The sequence below is a fragment of the Martes martes genome (genome assembly GCF_963455335.1).
Source record: "Martes martes genome assembly, chromosome: 7".
Taxonomy (NCBI): Eukaryota; Metazoa; Chordata; class Mammalia; order Carnivora; family Mustelidae; genus Martes; species Martes martes.
Genome location: NC_137894.1, coordinates 99,101,537 through 99,120,433, shown reverse-complemented (window position 1 = coordinate 99,120,433; position 18,897 = coordinate 99,101,537). Strand labels below are relative to the sequence as shown.

Sequence of the window (18,897 nt, the reverse complement as noted above, 5' to 3'; positions counted from 1 at the left end):
CTTTCTGTTATTGTCAGAGAAAAGATTGTTAACTTGTGGAGTCTATCTTTAGAGAAATCATCTTGTTTATGAGTATATTTATAATTTTTCATTTTGGTCAAATTTGAAAGAGTTATCCCTGACAGCTATCATATCAGGTGACTACACTCCTTTTTCCCCCTGATTCATGGTCCCAAACTTGAAAAAAGCAAAAAAAACCTCTGAAGGTTTTTTGTTTTTTGTTTTTTTTAAAGATTTATTTATTTATTTGAGAGAGAGAGTTCGTGCGTGCCTGGGGAAGGGGAGAGGGATAGGGAGAAAGTGTCTTTTAAAATTTTTTTTTAATTTTTATTTTTTATTTTTTTATGAACATATAATATATTTTTATCCCCAGGGGTAGAGGTCTATGAATCGCCAGGTTTACACACTTTACAGCACTCACCATAGCACATACCCTCCCCAATGTCCATAACCCCACCCCCCACTCCTGCCCCCCCTCCCCCCAGCAACCCTCAGTTTGTTTTGTGAGATTGAGTCACTTATGGTTTGTCTCCCTCCCGATCCCATCTTGTTTCATTTATTCTTTTCCTACCCCCCAAACCCCCCATGTTGCATCTCCACTTCCTCATGTCAGAGAGATCATATGATAGTTGTCTTTAGGGAGAAAGTGTCTTAAAGAGCAGACCTCCCCACTGAGTGTGGAGCCTGACACTGTTCAGTCTCATGACTCTGAGATCAGACCTGAGATGAGACCAAGAGTCAGAGGCTTAACCAACCACCACCCAGGTGCCCCAACTTTGAAGGTTTTAATAAGGAGATAAATCACTTGGAATCCCACAACACCAAGATAATTGATAATGGTAATGGCTAAGACTACATGCCAGTAATCTTCCAAGCAATTTACAAGTATGATTTCATTTAATCCTTCCAACATTCTCAGGAGGTATTACTTTTATTTCCATTTTGTAGACAACGAAAATGAGTGCCAAAGAGGTTTAGCAACTCAGCTAAATCATGTATGACTTGTAAGTAGCACAGTTGGAATTGAAATTAGTCAGTTTGGCTCCATGGTCTGTGTTCTCAGTCACTATCTCATACTGCTTCTCTGTTAACATTGTGATAATTAAAAAATATATATATTTATTTATTTGTCAGAGAGAGTGTGTGTGCAGGCAGGAGGAGCTGCAGGCAGAGGGAGAAGCAGGCGCGATATGGGACTCAATCCCAGGACTCTAGGATCATGATCTAAGCCGAAGGCAGATGCTTAACCAACAGAGCCACTCAGACATCCCAACATTTTAATAATTATGATTATTTACATGCGTGTATGTTTATACTAGATATATTTGTAGTTGTGTATATTGTTATCCCCATGCCTGCTTGCTTCCTTAGCCTATGTCTTGGGTCAGGCTGCTCTAACAAAATACCATAGACTGGGTGGCTTAAATGAGTTTATTTTCTCACAGTTCTGGAGGCTGGGAAGTGTAAATCAAAGCACCAGCGGATTTGATTCTTCCTAAGGGCTCTCTTCCTGGCTTGCAGATAGGCAGCCTTTCATGGTGTCCTCACTGGCAGAGAAAGAGCTCTGGTCCTTTCACAGGCCTCTGAAGACACTAATCCCATCATGGGGACCCTACCCTCCTGACCTCATCTAAACCTAATCACCTCCAAAGGCCCCACCTCCAAATACCATCCCCTGGGGGCTTAGATCTTCAACAGGTGAATTTTATCCGGAACAGTCTAGATTTCTAGAAATGGGTTTACTGGATCAAAGATGATGGACATTTTAGGCTCATGACTGCATTTTGTCACTGAGAGAATGTGCGAATTTGTAACCTTTCCAATCAGTGTGCCCGCTCGTTTTACCTGACCCTTGTCAGCATTAAGTATTGTCATATTTTTATCTTTACTGTTAAAGGTGCTATCTTTATGGTTATAATTTGCATTTTTTATTACTAGTGAGGGGGAGTAATTTTTATATTCTTACCATTTGTGGCTTTTCCTTTGTGAATTCTCTGTTATGTGCCCACCTTAAATGGGCACTTTAGCATTTTTATTCAGTTTATGAATTTTTTATGTAGAATATTATCCTTTTGGGGCACCTGGCTGGCTCAGTCGGTTAAGCAGTTGACTTTGGCTCAGGTCATGATCTCAAGGTCTTGGGGTTGAGCCCCATGTTAGGCTCTCTGCTTGATGGGGAGCCTGCCTCTCCCTCTCCCTCTGCCTGCTACTCCCCCACTCCCCCTGCTTGTGCATGCTCTCTCTGTCTCTCTTTTTCTCTCTGTCAAATAAATAAATAAATAAATAAATAATTTAGAAAAGCGTACAATGAGTTCTTAATTTTCATAGCATCACCTGTTTTCAAGGCTAAGTAGTTTTCCTTGCATTGATTTATTATTTAAATTCTGTGTTCTGACATCCTATGAAACATTTTATATGGAAAGTTACGAGACCAGGGCTACCTAAGGTAATGCTGAAGCCTTCTAGAGACGGACCAAGAGAATGGTACTTAATTGAATCCACACCAAGAACTTCTGTCCTTCCTTTGGATAAATAGCAAATAAAATTTGGAACTTTTGTTCATTTTTAAATCACCATTTGGCACAAATTGCTGTTATATACTGAAAAACGTACACTTTGGCATTTTTACAACTTTGTGACTTCTTTTTCTTTTAATTTCAGAGAACACTTTTTACAGTTGGCTAGAAGGTAATTGGAAACTTTTAAATTTAAATGTTAAACTTTTTTTCATCTTTAAAGACATATGAAATTATTTTTAAAATGGTATGAGTTCCACATATAAGATTTCTGTTACCAAATTACTATTTTTAGGCCTCTGCGTAGAAAAAAGAGCATTCTACAGACTTATATCTGGACTGCATGCAAGTATTAATGTGCATTTGAGTGCACGATATCTTCTACAAGGTATGTGACATTCACGTTTATTTATTTTACCATACTTATTTTCAGATATTCTTAAAATTTTTTGGTATTTACCTTAGCAGGACAAAATTGACATGATTGAATATTAGGCAAGTAACAATTCATTCTTCAATGGTAGTAATCAGGAATGTAGGAACTATAGATATTTTAAGGACATATTCAGTATGATCTCACCTCTGTTCACCTTCTTTTAAGAAGCAGCTCAAAATTGTGCACATCGCTTTGGAAATATTCTTTTGTTTTGTTTGTGAGAGTTAAAATAGCTCCTAATGGCACGGTATGTTATTCAGTAGATTCTTTAATTGTATTAAAACACTTCTATTTGTGTGCCAACTTCAGGCCTGGAGTTTAACGGGTAAAAAGTATTTTCTAATGTTCTTTATGCTTTAAAAATGCTTTTGCAAAACAAGGCCATGGTTGAGTTTCATCAGTAACTTATTTCTTCTGGAATTTAAAAGGACTTCAGACTTATCAGTAATGTCAGGCAGTCATTTTTAAATTGTGTATTTTGGTTTTATAAATATGTTTATATTCGGAATTTGATTTCTGTGAGTAAAACAGTGAATTTATTTTCCTTCTAAGGATGGGTTCTAGAAGATAAAATATTAATGTAGAACCATTAAAATCTTTATTATGAAAAGCAGCTCTCATTGTTCTGTATTTTCAAATATATAATGAAACTAACTTCTCTAGGTATAAATAACTCAATGTAAGTAAAATGAAACTTAATTTTAAAATTCAGATTTTAATATTCTTCTTTCTTCTCAGAAACTTGGTTGGAAAAGAAATGGGGACACAACGTTACAGAATTTCAGCAGCGATTTGATGGAATTTTGACTGAAGGAGAGGGTCCAAGAAGGCTTAAGAACTTGTATTTTCTCTACTTAATAGAATTAAGGGCTTTATCTAAAGTGGTACCGTTCTTTGAGCGCCCAGATTTTCAACTCTTCACTGGAAATAAAGTCCACGATGCAGAAAACAAAATGCTACTTCTGGAAATACTTCATGAAGTCAAGTAAATTACATATTTTGATTTGTACAACTTATTAATAGAAGAGTGACAAGTGGTATCAAAGTTCAGTTCTTAAATATTCAGTTTAGAGAAAGGAAAAAATTTTTAAAAGATTTTACTTATTTATATGAGAGAGAGAGAGAGGAGGAAGGGGCAGAGGGAGACGGAGAAGCAGATTCCCCGCTTAACACAAAGCCCTACATGGGACTTGATCCTAGGACTCTGAGTTCATGGCCTCAGCTGAAGTCAGATGCTTAACCAACTGAGCCACACAGGCATCCCAAGAAAGGAAAATTATTTAAAAAAAAAAAAATTAAAAGCTAATTTTACCTGTAGGTCTTTTAGAATTAAGTTTTGTTTTTGTTTTGACTTAGGTACTAAGTGGCACAAATTTTCAGTTTTGAGAGTCATTTTGTAGTATTTGATAGTATTTGATACCTGCATTCCTTTCTTTCTTTCTTTCTTTCTTTTTAAAAAATAGTTTGTTTATTTATTTGAGAGAGAGAGAGCATGTGAGAGAGAGCAAGCAGGGGGAGGGGCAGAGGGAGAGGGAGAAGAAGGCTTCCTGCTGAACTAGGAGCCAATGCAGGACTTGATTCCAGAAACTTGGGATCATGACCTGAGCCAAAGGCAGATACTTAACTGACTGAGCCACCCAGGTGCCCACCTGCATTCTTTTCATACGTGATTGAACGTACTACTATTTTATGTGGTTGTTTAAGACTTTGTTTTGGGGCAACAGAGTGTTGATTTTACTCGATTTTCTACTCTTTTTTATTATAGTATTCATTGCCAACCAGCAAAATGTTATCTTAGAGGTACTTTTAATATTTTATAATACCTGAAAATGAATCTTCTCTGTTTTAACTTGTAGGTCATTTCCTTTGCATTTTGATGAGAATTCCTTTTTTGCTGGGGATAAAAAAGAAGCAAACAAACTGAAGGTAATTATTTCATATTTTCTTTTTTTTTTTAAAGATTTTATTTATTTGACAGACAGAGATCACAAGTAGGCAGAGAGGCAGGCAGAGAGAGGAGGAAGCAGGCTCCCTGTTGAGCAGAGAGCCTGATGCGGGGCTCGATCCCAGAACCCTGAGATCATGACCTGAGCTGAAGGCAGAGGCTTTAACCCACTGAGCCACCCAGGCACCCCAATTATTTCATATTTTAACTTAAGTTTTAGATTCAAACTCGTATGCAGATATGAATATAAGCCCCAAGTTTTTATAGTTAACAATAAATCTTATTCTGTATTAGGAAATTGTAAGAAAAGCCAGAGTCATAATCATTCTTTTCCTCCAAAAAAGGAAGTCCTAAGGCAGGCCAACTTAAGATCTCGTTTGTGTTGTGTTCAAAGTAACAAAGTGTGTCACTGCACACTTTACAGATGGCTTTTATATCAATGGTCTCATCATAAATAGAAGTTATAAATTAAAGGAAAGGGATCCAGAGCCTGAATGGCAGTATTTGTCTTTTGCTGAGGAGAATTCTGAAAATGGCTTTGGATAGAGGAAAGCCATTCAGGGGAATAGGGCCCAGGGTTTGTTACTCATCTTCTTTATCAGGAATGAAAGGTATTTAGGGAGGCCAGAAGAGAAGACATGATGCCCTACAAAATAGAGATTAGTTTTTGTCTAATCTCTTACCGAGATGTATAAGCTCATACAAGACCATCTTGGTGTATATTGGCATCAAAATCCTACAAATATAAAATATTGCTAGGAAGACTTATTAAACACTTACTACGTGCAAAATATGATTCCTGTTATTAAAGGAAGGGACAGCTCCTAGCCTCAGTAGATTTCTACTCTGTTTGGAGACTCAAGTAAAATTGTATTACCATTCTCTGTTACAAAGCTAAGGTAAGTAAAGGCAGGTCGCTCTCAGGAGCACTGGGCTTGAACTGATTTCTTCAGAGTATGACAATATGCCTCTGTTTTGTATTCTTTGTTTCTTTCTGTAAGGAAAGAACCTGATTTTATGCAGTTTGCAAACAATACTTCTTGCACTGATTTTTTTGCTGTTAAATAATAGTTATTTTTGATCTCCCATCTACCTCCTACAGAAAGCATTCTTGCTAGAAATACATACTTCATGCTTATATAACCTGCCAGGCAGCTTCCAGGAACTTGGAAGTGAGGGGGAAGATACTGTAATAAGACTTTTTTTTGTCTACTAGTTTCACTTTCTTCCTTATTTTTAGTACACTTGCTGGTTTATTGGAAAGTGTTTTGGCATCAACTCTTTTTATATTGTGCAGATTAGAAATATTGCTCATGATGTTTTAATTTTATCAAAACTCAGAAACACTCAGATTTGATGTTCTATGGAGTTTAACAGATAATTTTTCTGAATTCTTTTATAATGAAGTTATAATATAAATATAACTTCTTTATTATATATAATATTTATAACTATATAAATATTATATATATATAAATTATAATATAATAAAAAACTTGTTAATATCAGAGATTTACTTTCCTAAGAAAAAGTAGTTTATGGTGAACATCATGGATTTGAACAGTAACATGAGTTTTAGTTATTTATTTTTAAATATTTTTAAATTTTATTTTTATTTATTTTAAGTAATCACTGCACCCAAGGTGGGGCTCAAACTCATGACCCTGAGATCAGGAGTTACATGCTCTTCTGACTGAGCCAGCCAGGTGCCCCGAGTTTTATTTTTTTATAATTAGCATAGATTGTTACATTAGTTTCAGGTATATATAAGTTCATTTAAAAATCTCATCTTTTTTTTTTAAAGATTTTATTTATTTATTTGACAGACAGAGATCACAATTAGGCGGAGAGGCAGGCAGAGAAAGAGGAAGAGAAGCAGGCTCTGAGCAGAGAGCCCGATGCCGGGCTCGATCCCAAGACCCTGGGATCATGACCAGAGCCGAAGGCAGAGGCTTTAACCCACTGAGCCACCCAGGCGCCCCTAAAAATCTCATCTTGTCTGCATTATACTCTATCCATGGATGGTTAGAAATAGAAGTCAGTATGGGGTGCCTGGGTGGCTCAGTGGGTTAAAGCCTCTGCCTTCTGCTCAGATCATGATCCCAGAGTCCTGGGATTGAGCCCTGCATTGGGCTCTCTGCTCTGTGGGGAGCCTGCTTCCCCTTCTCTCTCTCTGCCTGCCTCTCTGCCTACTTGTGATCTCTGTCAAATAAATAAATAAAATTAAAAAAAAAATAGAAGACGGTATGAAAGAATAGTCCAGTATTCAAGATAGAGTAGGATCTCATTTGAAGCCTTCTGAAGCATTTAAGAATTGGGTGAGAATTGTTTTCTGGTCACTTGGTTTCACTGGATGTAAATTATAGTAGATAACCATAGCATGTTCGATTGTTCTACCCACTGACGGTACTTTTAAGTGTTGACCTAAAAAACGTATCCTAAACAAGGAGAATGTATAAGTGAGTTAGGTTCTGGTTATTTTAAGGATCTTAAATTTTTCTAATCTGAGATAACTTTGGGATATATTTAGATTATTGGACATTGATATCTGGAGAGGTCACAGATGTTTTCTCCTGTTCTGATCTAGTAAACTTCCAGCTTATTAATTGGGTTCTGCATATTAAGTTAACTTATGCATTTGTACTTGGTTTTAATTTTGCAGTGTTATTTTGGCTATCTTAAGCAACCATGCTTAATCTCTGTGTATGCCAGACAGAGATTTACTCAAGATCTGCCATGTTCAAGTGTTTGAATTAACAAACATAACCAAATACTGAATTTAGACAATGTCTACAAAAACAAGCATGGTCTTTTAGAACAGAAGCTTCCAACCTTTACAAGTATGAGAGTCTCTAAAGTAAAAAACTTTCAAAGCCTCTCCCCGTGATAGCAGTATTTTTAGTATCTATTGATTGTGAAAATGTAATTGCCAAAAGGCCACTATACATTTAGAAACCTTTTTTTAAAAAGATTTTATTTATTTGAGAGAGAGAGAGAGTGCTCACAAGCTGGGGAAGCAGCAGGCAGAGAGAGGGGGAAGTAGGCCCCGGGGTGAACAGGGAGCCTATTGTGAGACTTGATCCCAGGATCCTGGGATCATGACCCCAGCTGAAGGCAGATGCTTCCCTGACTGAGCCACCCAGGCGCCCCTTAGTAACACTTTTTAAATAAAAGTTGTGTTTTAGGGACGCCTGGGTGGCTCAGTGGATTAAGCCTCTGCCTTCGGCTCAGGTCATGATCCCAGGGTCCCGGGATCGAGCCCCACATCGGGCTCTCTGCTCAGCGGGAAGCCTGCCTTCTCCTCTCTCTCTGCCTGCCTCTCTGCCTACTTGTGATCTCTCTCTGTCGAATAAATAAATAAAATCTTTTAAAAATAAATAAATAAATGGGATAAGTTCCCTCATTTGGTAGCAGGATCACTTGCCATATTTATTAAAAAAAAAAAGTTGTGTTTTATTGATCATAATATTTATATTCATTTGGAAATTTATAGTGCATACCTGTGACTTATTTATTCTGTCTGCATGCAGTGCTTGTCTACATATGAATTGTTTAGGCCTGTATAATAACTATTAAATCCTCCAGAGGTCAGCACCTCATAGGATGGGAACATTTACTTTAGATAAATTTTACTATGCTGTTATTATTGTTAAAAGTGTAATTTTTTTTTTTAAGGTCGAAACACAAGTTTAAAGGAAGTTTTAAATTACCAAAATTTACTTACAGTAGTATCACTGGGTAAATGTTTTTTAAAAGTTGGTTTAAAGTTCAAATTACCAGGGCGCCTGGATGGCTCAGTGGGTTAAGCCTTTGCCTTCAGCTCAGGTCATGGTCCCAGGACCCTAGGCTTGAGCCCTGCGTCAGGCTCTCTGCTCAGCAGGGAGCCTGCTTCCCCCTCTCTCTCTGCCTGCCTCTCTGCCTACTTGTGATCTCTCTCTGTCAAATAAATAAATAAAAATAAAAAAACTTAAAAAAAAATTAAAATTACCTCCTACTGAACTCAGTCCAAAAGCACAGAAACATAAGATGTAGAATATTGTTAACATATGGTAATAATTAATATTAATAATATGAGCGTTATATTAAATTAATACAATATTTGTATTAATAAAGATGCAAGATCTGGGATCCATTAAAAATCTTTTATATAATACAGCTGTTTCAGAGTCTCAAGCTGAATAAAGCATCTGGGGAAGAACTATCCCCAAAATGAATTGAGGTCTACTTTGAATATTGGGTACCAATCTTTGCTGATTTATTCCTATTTTTGGATCTTTGGTCTTGTATTCTTCTGGTTGAGCCTGGTATGTGGTTTATCACTAATAAAAGAGAGAGAGAGAGAAACACTATATGGTTGTCAAATTGTAGGCTGATTGATACAGTGGATTTCAATCAGAAATATATGTCAAGGGGCACCTGGATGATTCATTCAGATGTCGGACTTTTGACTGTTGGTTTTGGCTCAGGTCATGATCTCAGGGTCATGGGTTGGAGCTCTGCTTGGGGCTCCACTCTCAGCACAGTCTGCTTGAGTTTCTTTCCCCCTCTCTCTCCCTCCCTCTCTGTTCCTTCCCCCACCCCTGCTGGTGTGCTCTCTCTCAAGTGAATGAATGTATGCTTAAAATACTGTAAGTCTGAGATTCCAATGCAAGTCAAGGACAGACGGAGTCACTTGGTGGATCATTTAATTTCCATTGGAGTAAAAGAAGGGTGTGTCATTGTTGTCCCTTCTTCTTTACTTATCCCTTAAGGACATATACTACTTTTGGATGAATTGGATTCATTTTGTCCAATTACAAACAACATAGTACCTTAGTGTACATAGATATATACATATGTATTAAAAGTATAAAAAAAGGAACGATAAATACCAAATTCAGAATAATTATAGAGGGTAGGGTATAGGACTTTTGAGGGGTACATAGAGGGCTTCGGGGTACTTGTAATGGTTTCTTTCTCAAGATTGGTAAAATGTACATGGATGTTCACTATATTATGTATATTTATGTATGATAACATTAATTATATTTTAAAATAAAAGATATAATAAAATGGTATTAATAATAGTAAAATATCTGATTGTTTTACTTAATTAATACTGGGATTAAAGCAGGACTTTAATAGGAGGCCATATTTTGAAATTCCTCCCTCCCTCTCTTCCACCCTCTCTCTCCTTCTTTCTGTTTTTTCTTTTTTTCCTTTTTTGGTATATGATGCCACTCTACCCCTGTCCCCCTTCCTCTGATATTCACATGTAATTAATAATCACATAAAACAACAACAGCAGCAACAACAACAATCAGAAAAAACCAGAACACTTCAGCTCAGATGGTGTGTATTTGCAGATAGTTTAGTTTCTGAGTCAGGCAGGCCTGGGGTCTAAGTTTGCTGTTTACTCCATGTGGGAATTTGGGCAGCCTAAGCTCTCTGAGCCTTGTGTTTTTAATTCATTAGGTATAGATTATAATAAATCTACTTTTGGATTTGCAGTGAAGATGAAGTTATGTATGTAGATTCTGGCATGCAGGAGGTGCTCAGTGAACGTGGATTTTAATTCTCTTCCTCTTCTTTGGTGCCCGCGGGGACCCCTGGCACAGTGCTAGGCACATAGAAGGCATTCAGAAAATACCTAGTGTTTGACTAGATGCTACATCTTAATAAAAATCTCGTTAAATTGTTTTTAGGAGGACTTTCGACTGCATTTTAGAAATATTTCAAGAATCATGGATTGTGTTGGTTGTTTTAAATGTCGACTATGGGGAAAGCTTCAGGTAAGCAAATCTGGTTCAGTCTTATTTTTCATTTATTCTCTGAGCAAAGAAGTTTCTGACTTTTCTTTCTTTACTATTTCTCTTACAGATTCAGGGTTTGGGTACTGCTCTGAAGATTTTGTTTTCTGAGAAACTGATAGCAAATATGCCAGAAAGTGGGCCCAGCTATGAATTCCATCTAACCCGACAAGAAATAGTATCATTATTTAATGCATTTGGAAGGTGAGTTTGAAAGTAGTGAAATTGTTTCTGTTAGCCAAGAAAGTCTAAAACTGGATAAGTAATATCCTTTTTAGTGCAGTTATTTCACTACCGAATTCTGTAATCTTATGAAATACTTTAAGTATATACACACACACAATCATCAGGTGATATTCTTTCCTTTCCTCTATTGATTTTTATAATTATGATTAATTACTGATTGGACTTCAATATTCATTTTACTGAATTTGTACATTTTTTTCTAATTATTAAAAAGTAGTTTTTGTGCTGCCCAAATATTTTTTGAAGGTCCTGGAGAAATCATGTTGTTTAATATATGCATATGTATAAAATTGATCTGCAAATTCACCATCATGTAAAAAGGTTAATAATGCTTTAAAAATAATTTTCATGAAAACGATTAGAAGATAAGCTTGATATAAGGAACTTAACATTACGAAATGTAGGTATAGATGCCTTTCTTTTTGGCCCATCATATGTAAAGAATGCAGAGATTTATACAAACTGATATTTTCTAAGGACTACATTTCTTCACTTTAAAAAAATTATGATTTACTATTTTGGGTTTGAAACAATTGACCTTCAGAATTATTCTCTAGTACACAAAAACTTAATAGATACAGTTCGTTGAGAATTCAGCTACTTTTTTCATGGCAGAAAGCAGAACTAAAATACACTTAAAATGATGAACAAACATTTTATAGTAAGTAGTGAAAACAGTTTGGTTACACATTTACTGTTTTCACTTTTTTTTGTTGTTGTTTAAGATTTTATTTATTTATTTGACAGATAGAGATCACAAGTAGGCAGAGAGGTAGGCAGAGAGAGAGAGGAGGAAGCAGGCTCCCCGCCGAGCAGAGAGCCTGATGTGGGGCTCGATCCCAGGCCCCTGGGATCATGTCCTGAGCTGAAGGCAGAGGCTTTAACCCACTGAGCCACCCAGGTGCCCCCTGTTTTTACTTTTAAGTCCAAAAGCTTTGATTCTTTGTATATTTACTAACTGTGGAACATTGATTAGTTTTCAATATTTGTATACTTACACATATTTAAAGATTTTATTTATTTGTATATTTTAGAGTGAGAGAGCATGTGTGTGCAGCGGGGAGAGGCAGAGGAAGAGGGAGTGCTACCCACGCACTCCAACTTACGCATATTTAAAATACATATTTTAATGCTTATGTAATTTATATTTATGTACTTTAAATACTACACGTGTGAATATACTTAGGAATACTTTAAATACCCAAGTATTTTGGGGCACCTGGGTGGCTCAGTTGGTTAAGCATCCGACTCTTGATTTCAGCACAGATCCTGATCCTAGGTTCATGAGCTCAAGCCCCATGTGGGCTCCACATTGGGTGTGGAACCTACTAAAAAAAAGAAAAAGAACAAAAATTGCCCAAGTATTTTAATATTTATATACTTTCTAATTGTGTATTTTAATACTAAGTTTTGAATACTTAAAAATAACTAACTTCAAGGCAATATTATCTTGGTTTTACCATGTCAGATTAAGAACTCAGGTACATCAAAACTGACTAAATGGTTTATGCATCTTTAAATTTATTGAAATAAATTACTTGAAAATTTTTCTGTGCTCTAAAAATGCAGTGTTGAATAACAGAGAAAAAGTATCTAAAATACCTTCTGAGTGAAATTTTTTTTTGGTTACAGAATTTCCACAAGTGTGAAAGAATTAGAAAACTTCAGGAATTTGTTACAAAATATTCATTAAAGAAAACAGAAAACAAGTTGAAACCTGCCTATTTCTGGACTATGAAGGCCAAAGAGTGGAATTTCATTCAAAGGCATAAGAGTAATGACATTCTTAAGCCAAACATTTTATATAAAGCTGCTTTTGTAAAAGGATAATTATATTGTTTTGAGTAAACAATTTTTTTTAATTGTGTTAAGTTTATGTATAATAGTATTGTGAGTAAAAGTAACACTTTAATGATGTGGTACAAATTTTAAAGTTTAATATTGAATAAAATCAGGATTTTCAAATTCATATATGTTAAAACTAAGTAAATGTTATAAGTCTCTCAATTTTGTGTGAGAAGATGTAATATAAATAAAACTATGGTCAGTGTGTTATGAGCGTTTAATAGGAAAATGCTAAGGAGGCTCATGAATCATCCATAATTAACAACTTAAGAGCTTTCAGTACATTTACGGTTACCAGATTTAGTAAATAAAAATACAGAATGCCCAGTTAAATTTGAATTTCAGATAAATAATAATTTTTTTATGTAAGTATGTTGCATGCAATGTTTAAGACATACTTATACCAAAAATTATTTCTTGTTTAAAATTCAAATTTAACTGGGAGCCCTGTGTTTTATCTGGCAACCCAGAAGTACATTGGTATGAAGTATGAAGTAAAAAAGTATGAGAATTATATTGCTATTTAGATTGGCTTTTTTTAGTGTGTAGAAAGATACAATGACAACTCAAAGACTTAGGGGATTTCTACACATTGTGAAAAGTTGAATAGATTTATATATTTATTCTCATAATGCTTTACCTAATGCTGAATAAAATTTGGGAGAAACCTTTTATTTTTATATAATTTCAAATTTACAGAAAAGTTTCCAAGGTAGTACAAAAGAACTCTTTACCCAGATTAACTAATTGTTCACTCGTGCTTTATCTTTCATGCTTTCTGTCTATACACATGTATACTATTTTTTCCCAAGTCATTTGGAAGTCAGTTCCAGGCATCATGCCCTTTGAACCTTAAATACTTCAGTGTTTAATTTTTTTAAATGATTTTTTCAGAAGAAAAAAAAAGTGGAACTATAATACTGTAAGCCTTAGAATAAGGAATCATTTTGAGTGCCGGTGTAAATAAAGTTCTTTTTGAGTTTGTTGTTCTTTTGACGCTTGATCTATATAGTCATAGGGCATATAATTTTTGTTCTTTGTACCTGAAGTTCATTTCCTTTTTATCCCTAAAAATTAATTTTGGGAGGTTTTCATTAGTGGCAGTTCTTTAATGATAAAAATATTTGAAGGGGTTTAAGAATTTTGATCACATGGTAATTGTGAAAGAAATTATAAAAGAAACTATACCTCAAAATGATGTGTGCCCTCTTTATACTAGGAAGTTATGCCATGTTGAGATGTCACATTATTAATAAAGCAGGGTTTATTTATATGATGGTTTAGAAATACCATTTTATACTGCTGTATACTTCTTTTCTGTGTCCCTGAAGCCTGGTATATTGCCAAGTACATAGTAAGCACATACATGGTGGGTATCCAATAAATATTTGTTGAATGACTGTATGAATATGTATTTGGTACATCTTAAATGAAAAACCACAGAGCTGAGTTTAATAATATCTGTCATATTTTTCTCTCTCCCACCCCCAATTGAGTAAGGCAGGAAAAGAATGACATTAACCTACTTATTAAGTCAATATTCCTGGAGACTCAGACTATGCCGTGAGCACCATGTGTAAAAATTTAAAGGACATTTGTACTACTCTGAATCTGTGGTGGAAGGGTTTAAATGGCAACTTTGTCTGTATGCTCTTCTGACTCTCACGTCATGCCCTCACCCTTTTTTAAGTCAGTCTTTTTGAAAGAATATTTCTGTCATCACTTTGTCACCTCCCACTTGCTTCTTAACCAAAAATCTTGCTTTTGACTCTGTAGTCCCTAACCATTTCTTCTTTTGAAGTCAAAAATTTCAGTTCTAAATTCATAATTCAGTTCAGAAGCCATTTCTTATTTGACTTTTTTTTTTCCTGCATTTGATACTGTTGGGCAGCCCCCTCTTTAAAGATATGCCCCTATACCCCTCCCTCAGGTTCCTTATATTTCACTCCTGGGCTCCTGGATGTGTCCTTTTTTAAGGCTTTTTTCATTTATGCCTTAAATGTTATTCCTCAGACTTTTACCACCACTTACTTCTCACTCTTGGGTAGTTATGACTCAATGATGTCCCAAGTTCTTACCATTAGTCCAGACTTCTCAATCCGTCTGTTTATAACATGTCTTTACTGTTGTCCCACAGATATCTATGGGTCTTAAAACAACCATTTTCCCCCCAAATCTATTATGCCAGCGATCCTTACTCTGGTTAATTTCAGAGCCATCATCATCTAAATTCTCCAGGCTCATTCCTCTGCATCTTTCCCTATCTGGTCAGTGTGTTAGCACTGCGGAGTTGATCTCCACATGTCTGATGCATTACTGTCTTTCCCTTTTCTTTGCTCTTATCTAGAGCACTACACTGGTCTGCTTCCCTGTTCCCAGCCTATCTCCTGCCATACACCCCACAATACTGTCACAGCAGGCTTTCTAGAAGCACTCAAACAAGGTCCTCTGACATGTCTCCCAGTCCTGCCCCCAGCCACCATGCTTTGATAAAACACATAGTTCTTCAAATGTGCCGGGTCAGGTCACCACACCTTGGTGCATGCTGTTCTCTTTGCATCATGTGCTCTAGCCATCCTTCCCTACCTGGAAAATGCCCATTTCTCCTTGCAGATCACCATAACACCCGCCTCTGTGAAATCGCCCTTGCTCCTCTCAAGGAGTATCTTCTAATTGCCTGTTTAATGTCACCACTGTAATTACAACCTACCTCTATTGTGTCACTTATTGTACTGTATTTTCTTTTAAGCCTCCTTTACTAGAATGTGAGCTCCTTAAGGGCAGGAAAAGGAACTTTACCCACTTTTGCATCTCCATAGCATATTTTTTGGCATATGAACACTTAATAAATGTTTGTTGAATAAATTGCTTTTCAGATGACAATTTTATTGTACTAGAGGTCAGACCTTCACTCCAAATATTCTTTATGACAAGAGTCAATAGATTCCCAAGGATTTGTGACATTGGGGGAAGGTCAATAAAGCTCAAAATTTGGTGTGGTTTTGGGAAGTTATGAAGCAAGTCTATTATGGAAAAAATGGTAAGAACTATTCTTCAAGGGGAAAAGGCAACAACATCATTGAAGAATTTCTTGAATAATCAAAGAATAACTGCCCAAGATTATGGTCTAGCTAAATTTATTCCTGTTTAAAATTGGAGGAGGAGGAGAGCGATGTTCTAAGTCATTTCATTACAAAGATTTTTTTCTTAGCTTAATGTTGGAATAAATGTACTATCGAAATCATACTGATATTTTAAGCTAAGGTGCAAATTCACATAAAATCTGTATAAGATTAAGGGACATAATGTCCAGATGTAAATATAAGCTCACTAACAGTTTGTTAACTGTCATTTGTAATTCCTGATGTTTTTGTCTTTTCTTTGATAGCACTAGGGTTCTTCTCTGGGTATGCTAGAAACTCAGGGTTGTCAATGGAGACATTTTAAGCAAACCAGAGCACCAAATAAAAGCACAAACACTTTTATTTTAACAGTAGTGTTTTGTTACCATTTAGTGAAACAACAAATAAATACATTCATTGGCCACAGCTATACTTTTATGACCAGTTTGAAACTGACTGTATAGCTGAGAAACACTGTTAAACAATAAAAAAGGCAGCTATGCATAAAAAAGCCACTTTAACTATAAATTACATCTTTCATAAAACTACAACCAGCTATAATGAGTGGTAAGAGTCTCAAAATTAATGACCACCCAAATGAAACAATAAAAACAAGTACTGCTAATCACTGTAGAATTACACACTTAAGCAATGAAATTCACCATTCTAATTATCCGAAAAAGAAGGTCTGAAATTGTCATCATGTGCTTCAGTGCAGGATGAGCAGGGAATCGGTAGCCCTTTGATTTCATCAACTCCTTCTTTCGAGACCAAACTTAAAGTGCTCCTAGTGCTTTGGAATTTTTAAGCAAATATTGGGCCAGAAGCTTATCTTTCTTTGTCTTTGGTGATGTATTATGGGAGATGTGTATAAGGAGACAAATGTAAGAATTCAGGTGCCCTAGTTAGGGATAAGAAAAAATATACAAATCTGAAATTTGGAAGAATCCACAAATGCAGCTGAAAGAACCAAGATATTTTACCTGGAATTTTTTTTTTTAAAGTAATCTTTGCTTATCTGGTCAAATAGGAAAACTACCTAGGGAGGCCTTAGAAAAAATGTACCTTATTTACTTTGAACCCCAAGGATTCACAGAGATAACATATCTTTTCAGATAGTTCTAGGTAGATACCCAACATTATTAGGAAAATAAATAGTTGGCATTCTGAAAAGAAATTTAGTAACTAAAGTTGTCCTCAAAATATACTCAGTTAAGTGCATGTTATGTTGTCATGTAAATACTAAGGTTAACTTCTGTACTATACATTTTTAAAGAATTTGGTTACAACAAGAGAACTTAAAAACAAACCCAAAGTAACATAACTCTAGGTTTATGCTTCTGATTGAGTTCAAAGTCATTCTGTATGATAAAAAGAAGGAATTTCTTTGGCTATGTACCAGCCTTTCAAAAGAGCGAAAGTATTAAAAATTTCATTTGTTCCTGTTAAACTTTTGTGAAGTTACTAAATAAGCAATTATTAAAACATTGAATGGTGTTTTTTTCCATCGAAAGGTATTTTAAGAATACAAATAAAACATAACTTTCTAACCAAAGTAGAAGACAGAAAAGGACAGTTGTATTAGTTCAGTTCTGAAGAAACAGATCAGCAGACAATTTTATGTAGCTGGTCGTCTTTAAGCGTGTTGTGACAACTTCCCAATGTTGCCTGTTCCCTTGGCATCTTGAGGTATTCAGCATCTACTTCTTTCCGTATAGATACTGGTAGAAAGTGCATTTTAAAATCCTTTATTACCTTAGCCTACCATTTATATATTTTTTTAGATTTGGGATAGGACATTCAAGACAGTTTTAATATAATTCTAGAAGTATTTCAATATTGTTAACAGTGGTTTTATACTTACCTAGTTAGTACCTTTGCGTCAGTTTGCTTATTTAGTGCTGGAATTAATTTGAATTAAATTTGATCTGGCTTTGCCCATTTACAAGATATAAAAATGGGAAAACTAAAGGAGGAATTATATGTCTTACGAAGTATTGCACTTGAGTTTACTGCAATAACGTATCATGATTTAATTTACCTGAGGACAATTCTGATTCAATAGGTACAATCAGCTATATCTTGTTCAGCTAAATCCAATGCTTTGAAAATGTACTCATGTTTTAACTTAGAATCGTACATTTTATGAATAATTCTTAAATGCATCTGTAAACTTGTTTAGTCCCAAGAAGTTTCTACCAAAATCTCCCTATGCAAAAATCACTATTGCTTTCTTGAAGAATCATGCTTAGACTACTACAGATATCTTAATCATACAAAATAATCACTTGACCAATTCTACTCAAAATAGCCACATAATTTTCACCGGTATACTTTCTTCTTGAAGAAATGCCTGTGGCTTTCCAAAGAACACTGCCAGTCATCACTGAAAAGGATTACTATGGTCGTTTAAAAAAAATGATTGAATAATTTCAGTTGGTATTTTACAATCATGCTTAAAAGAACTATCTTCAATGATTACATATATTTTAGATTTTAAAAAAGAATGATACATTGTTATGCCTTAATCCTGTGCACTGTTCACACTGTAAAATTTTTATTGGGTAAGAATTCTGCATAGAATACACCACTGAATATACAGGCTTTGATTTTTCATAGGAAAATTGCCTCCTGATTAGGTGTACAGTGTAATATCCCAGTGTGAACACTGGAGTGTGACTTTGGGGACTGCGGTGTACTCTTTCAGGACAAAGATAAAAGTGCAAATATGCATGTGATGTTCCAAAGTCAGGGTGTTTGCAGCCATCAAGTACCTTAAGATCTAACCCCTCTTTTCTCCCACTCCACACTTCCCATTTTACTTAGTTTTGCTATGAAGTCAAAAGTAACAGGTGTGTCCTCTGCTGAACACAGCCACATTTCCAGGCTTTGTTTTCAGTTGCGACAGATAATGGAATGTTTATGTAGGTGGAATTTAAACACATCGAATATACACGTTCATGTAAGACAATGGCGGAATCACATCTTGGTAATGCTC

The 18,897-nt window shown here is 35.5% G+C and overlaps 1 protein-coding gene across 1 annotated transcript in view; it reads left to right on the top strand.

The window, feature by feature from the left end:
• The window catches only part of ERO1A (endoplasmic reticulum oxidoreductase 1 alpha), a 48,377-nt gene extending 32,741 nt beyond the window's left edge, over nt 1-15,636 (top strand). The window contains exons 10-16 of the mRNA XM_080808125.1: nt 2,662-2,688; nt 2,812-2,904; nt 3,691-3,937; nt 4,809-4,878; nt 10,582-10,668; nt 10,757-10,890; nt 12,565-15,636. Of these exons, the coding sequence (XP_080664251.1) occupies nt 2,662-2,688; nt 2,812-2,904; nt 3,691-3,937; nt 4,809-4,878; nt 10,582-10,668; nt 10,757-10,890; nt 12,565-12,625 (719 nt within the window). The 3' untranslated portion in view covers nt 12,626-15,636. The remainder of the gene's footprint in view (nt 1-2,661; nt 2,689-2,811; nt 2,905-3,690; nt 3,938-4,808; nt 4,879-10,581; nt 10,669-10,756; nt 10,891-12,564) is intronic.
• The last annotated feature ends 3,261 nt before the right edge of the window (nt 15,637-18,897 follow it).